The sequence below is a fragment of the Oncorhynchus keta genome, chromosome 10 (genome assembly GCF_023373465.1).
Source record: "Oncorhynchus keta strain PuntledgeMale-10-30-2019 chromosome 10, Oket_V2, whole genome shotgun sequence".
NCBI lineage: Eukaryota > Metazoa > Chordata > Actinopteri > Salmoniformes > Salmonidae > Oncorhynchus > Oncorhynchus keta.
In genome coordinates, this window is record NC_068430.1 from 56,889,128 (window position 1) to 56,894,552 (window position 5,425).

The 5,425-nt window shown below is 38.7% G+C and overlaps 1 protein-coding gene across 1 annotated transcript; it reads left to right on the top strand.

Moving 5' to 3' along the window:
* Positions 1-765: 765 nt before the first annotated feature.
* On the top strand, positions 766-3,006 carry LOC118389553 (cytokine-like protein 1). The gene is made up of 4 exons (XM_035779450.2): positions 766-1,153; positions 1,248-1,292; positions 1,665-1,811; positions 2,179-3,006. Exons 1-4 carry the CDS (start codon positions 1,013-1,015, stop codon positions 2,281-2,283), a joined length of 438 nt encoding a protein of 145 aa, XP_035635343.1. The 5' UTR covers positions 766-1,012; the 3' UTR covers positions 2,284-3,006.
* Positions 3,007-5,425: the final 2,419 nt, after the last annotated feature.

Below are 5,425 nucleotides of genomic sequence, written 5' to 3' on the forward strand. Positions count from 1 at the left end.
GCTATATAAACTCAGTTTATTAACTAGGCCTACCTATAGCTCTGTAAATCGTTTCATTAACAGCCATACACATGTTACCAACATGCAGTGATGTAAATTACTTAAGTAAAAAATACTTTAAAGTACTACTGAAGTAGTTTTGGAGGGGTATCTGTACTTTACTATTTAAATTTCTGACAACTTTCACTTTTACTTCACAACATTCCTAAAGACAATTATGTACTTTTACTCCATACATTTTCCCTGACACCCAAAAGTACTCGTTACATTTTGAATGCATAGCAGGACAGAAAATAGTCAAATTCACACACTTGTCAAGAGAACATCCCTGCTCATCCTACTGTCTCTGATTTGGCGAACTCACTAAACACAAATGCTTTGTTTGTAAATTATGTCTGAATGTTGGAGTATGACCCTGGTTCAACTTAAATGAAAAAAAACAAGAACATTGCGCCATCTGGTTTGCTTAATATAATGAATGTTTTATTATTCATATTTTTACTTTTGATACATAAGTATATTTTAGCAACTACATGTATTTTTATACTGAAGTATATTTAAAACCAAAAACTTTTATACTTTTACTCAAGCAGTATTTTACTGGGTGACTTTCACTTTTACTTGAGTCATTTTCTAATCATGTATATTTACTTTTACTTAAGTATGACAATTGGGTACTTTTTCCACCACGGCCAACATGTGCTTAAATTAATTTTGATAGTGACATGTGGATTGTTACAGCATGGGATGATACACTTTGTTGTCATCCTGAAGGATGTTGATAGCTGGAAGAAATGTCACGTTTCCAAAATGCACAGGAGCGCGTAATTAATTCAATTTCCAGTTATGTTGCGTTTAGTGAATCTTCGACGTCACCATCTCTTTTTTTGTCACTCCCAACTACAAACTGCAAAGTTGCTCGACAAAGAACACACTCGTTTTGTAAAGCCCAAGCGTAGTTGCCTCTACAGAAGAATACTTTTTTTTAACCGACGCAACAACGGGTAGAAAGATGAGACTCGCACCTTTCTTGTGTTTCTTCAGTTTTATTTGGTTGGCAGATTGTGCACCACCGACATGCTATTCCCGAGTGCTTGGTTTGAGCAAGGAAATAATGGACCTTTTGGAAAAACTACACAATTATCATCTCACGGTGAGCTATTTCAATTTCGTTGTTTGATCATAAAAAAAACAGTTATTTTCTTATGTATCCAAATGTTTTCTCATTTAAACGTTTTATTCCGTAGAAAACCTGCGTGGAGATTCTGCCCAAGATGTTTCTGGATGTGCACGTAAGTTTAACACCATGTAATTTATCTGAACAAAATATTGATTCTCCGACGTCATTACCAGTCAGTATTGAAGAAAAGGTCGACAGAGGGAACCAGAATCTGATTTGACGTCTCATTGGGTTATATCGCATTAACTGTAACGTGTTGGTGATGCAATATGCATGTTTGATGTAGATGAGAAGATGCATGCATTCCGTAATGTGATTGGATGCCGATATCAAAGTTGAAAAATATAACCTGCCAATCAATTTAAATTAATCTAAAACAGTTGTACACCAGTATCTGAAACTGTTTCTGTGTAACTTTTGAATCAATATATTATAATATTCATTGAGCTATATGTTATACAATGTCTTTATTATTTCCCTGTAGAATTCGTGCATCGTGACCAAGCTCCGTGACATCCTCTATGTTGTGGAGAACCTTCCTACACAGTACTGCAGAGAGCGTCCCAGGATCACGTTGTTGAAGCGCAAAGTCAACAACCTGTACACAATTATCAACCGAATCTGTTATCGGGTATGTGTGTGCTTAGCTATGCAGAAGAATGAACCAGGCTGTCTCTCATAGCCAGAATAGTATTAAAATAAAATATCTGTCATAGCCTATTCTGTATGTGGTACAGGAAATGACTAGTCTGTTTCCAGATCTGTTCTGCCATGCCAACCCTTATAATGACAATGACATGAGTTGAAGAGATGGCATTTCTGGAACCAAGCTAGGGAATTACAGCCCAGAGTTCAATTCAATATAAAAGATAATATGATTACTTCTGCTCATTTAGTTTGTCTGCCGACGTTTCGCCAGTTTTGCTCATCCTTTCACCCACTTTCTGCAGCTGAAGATGTTGTGTATGCCGAGGTCTGACTGTTTGACCTCCCCACAGGACCTAGTGTATTTCACAGATGACTGTGAGGCCATTGAGACTGGACAGAGTACGCCTCGCTACGGAGAGGACAGGCTCCAGCTGCTGGTGGAAGAGAAGAGATGAGCCCATCCAGAGACAAACACACTCACGCTCACATGTGCAAACAGCGCACGTCTCACACACACACACACACACACACAGGAATGGATGTGTGAGGGTATGTAAACCTTGTTTCACTCAAAATCTCACACACACACACACACACACACACACATACATAACATCACACACAACTCTAGTGGAAAAACATGCCAACGCGGTTTATTTTCTAACCAATGTAGTGGTGGCCTACAGAGTTGATCTTAATGGTGAAGTCTCATGTTAGTTGGCATGTGTCTGGTTACATTCCACCAAGTGGTGGAGAACTTTCCACAGGAAATTTGCTGAATACCAGCCATTCCAATGAAAACCTTACAATAATAAACCAATAAGAAATGTTTGTGAGCCTCGCTTACCGCTGCTTACTTACCATACTGTTTGAAAGGGAATGCCTAATTAATCCAAATATGTTGTATGTTTCCATAACCCTTCGTATTACTAAGCTGTCTTGAGGCTTACACATACCTAGTTCCCAGCCTGTACACCCCTGAGAAAATAATGATTACCTCATGCTGATTGTTTGATTGTATGAATAGGCCTACTCTTTAACCTTTAGTTATGTATCTTGTTTTGATGTAGGCTAAACTTAATCATTATCGCATTTTCTATGTAATTGGTACAATATACATTTGTGTAGTGTATTACTTATATGTATGTAATAAAACAACTATATCTCTTTTTGGTGCCTATGAGTTTTCAAATGTGGTGTGTGAGCAGCAAGCACAAATGCAATTGATTTTCTTTTAGTATTGCAAGACAGTCGAGTGAGTTTTGATATTGAATTCGCATTGTGAGTGAAAACAGGAAATGCCGTGCAAGGATGTTGGCTGGGGGTGGCAGTGGGCGTAACATGCAGGACTGGTAATCTGTGATTGGCAGTGGCAGTTCCAATCCAGGTGTGTTTTTGTTTTTGCAACATGCAACAATTTCGAAGGTTTTACTGAGTTACAGTTAATATTAGGGAATCAAGTCAGTTGAATACATTCATTAGGCCCTAATCTATGGATTTCACATGACTGGGAATACAGATGTGCATCTGTTGGTCACAGAGACCTTTAAAAAAAAGGCCTCAGGATTTTGACACGGTATCTTTGTGCGTTCAAATTGCCATCAATAAAATGTAATTGTGTTTGTTGTCGGTAGCTTATGCCTGCCCATACCATAACCCCACCGTCACGATGTGGTACTCTGTTCACAACGTTGACATCAGCAAACCACTCGCCCACACGACGCCATACACATGATCTGCGGTTGCGAGGCCGGTTGGATGAACTGCCAAATTTTCTAAAATGACGTTGGAGGCGGCTTATGGTAGAGAAATGAACATTCAATTCTCTGGCAACAGCTCTGGTGGACATTCCTACAGTCAGCATGCCAATTGTACACTCCCTCAAAACTTGATACATCTGTGGCATTGTGTTGTGTGACAAAACTGCACAATTTAGGGTGGCCTTTTATTGTCTTTAGCACAAGGTGCACCTGTGCAATGATCATGCTGTTTAATCAGCTTCTTGATATGCCACACCTTACAGGTGGATGGATTATCTTGGCAAATAAGAAATGCTCACTGACAGCGATGTGACCAAAATAACTTTTTGTGCATATGTAAAATTTCTGAGATCTTTTATTTCAGCTCATGAAACACGGGACCAACACTTTACATGTTGTGTTTGTATTTTTGTTCAGAGTATTCAGCTCATGAAACATGGGACCAACACTTTACATGTTGTGTTTGTATTTTTGTTCAGAGTAGTTTACTTAACTGAAGTAGCTTTGAAAAAGTAGATCACTACATCCAAATTATTTTGTGAAAATTGTTCATAAAGTATGTACATCTGAAATGTCATAGACTACAACTTTCAAGACACATCACTTTCAAGTCAAATGTCAACAGAATATGTAAATAAGCCTATTAAACACAAAAACTGTTTCAAGTGAGAATTAGGCAGGTCTGATGCCGAAGAATAAAGGAAATTATTGCCCAGTACAGTAGTTAGCTACACGGCAAAGAAATGTAGTTAACTATTGAAAACACTATCTAGATTCAATTTTAGTTCAACTACCACCAAGCTACTGCAAAATGTAGTTAAGTACGGAAAGCACTAGCTAGATTTAACTGTAGTTCAACTACCACCAAACTACTGCAAAATGTAGTTAACAATTAAAAAAAAAAATGTATTTAACCTTTATTTAACCAGGTATTCTAGTTGAGAATAAGTTCTCATTTACAACTGCGACCTGGCAAAGATAAAGCAAAGCAATGCAACACAAACAACAACACAGAGTTACACATGGAGTAAACGAGCGTACTGTCAATAACACAATAGAAAAAAAGAAAGTCTATATACAGTGTGTGCAAATGGCGCAAGGAGGTAAGGCAATAAATAGGCCAATAGTAGCAAGTAATTACAAGTTAGCAAATTAACACTAGAGTGATAGATGATGATGTGCAAGTAGAAATACTGGTGTGCAAAAGAGCAGAAAAGTAAATAAAAAACAATATGGGGATGAGGTAGGTAGATTGAATGGGCTATGTACAGCTGCAGCGATCGGTTAGCTGCTCAGATAGCTGATGTTTAAAGTTGGTCAGGGAAATATAAGGCTTCAGCGATTTTTACAATTCGTTCCAGTTATTGGCAGCAGACTAATGGAAGGAAAGGTGGCCAAAGGAGGAGTTGGCTTTGGGGATGACCAGGAAATTATTGCCCAATACAGTAGTTAGCTACAAGGCAAAGAAATGTAGTTAACTATTGAAAACACTATCTAGATTCATGCTGTGGGTGGGTGCTGCTATGGTGACCAGTGAGCTGAGATAAGGCAGAGCTTTACCTAGCACAGACTTATAGATGACCTGGAGCCAGTGGGTCTGGCAACGAATATGTAGCGAGGGCCAGCCGACTAGAGCATACAGGTCGCAGTGGTGGGTGGTATATGGTGCTTTGGTGACAAAACAGATGGCGCTGTGATAGACTACATCCAGTTTGCTGAGTAGAGTGTTGGAGGATATTTTGTAAATGACATCGCCAAAGTCGAGGTGCGGGTAGCGAACAGTTGAAAAACATGCATTTAGTTTTACTAGCATTTAAGAGCATTTGGGGGCCACGGA

Bases quoted from the DNA above. Each gene is read 5' to 3' on its own strand.
- LOC118389553 (XM_035779450.2), top strand. From the start codon at position 1,013: ATGAGACTCGCACCTTTCTTGTGTTTCTTCAGTTTTATTTGGTTGGCA. The intron at 1,154-1,247 runs GTGAGCTATTTC...TTTATTCCGTAG, and splicing joins TACACAATTATCATCTCACG to AAAACCTGCGTGGAGATTCT. The intron at 1,812-2,178 runs GTATGTGTGTGC...ACCTCCCCACAG, and splicing joins TCAACCGAATCTGTTATCGG to GACCTAGTGTATTTCACAGA.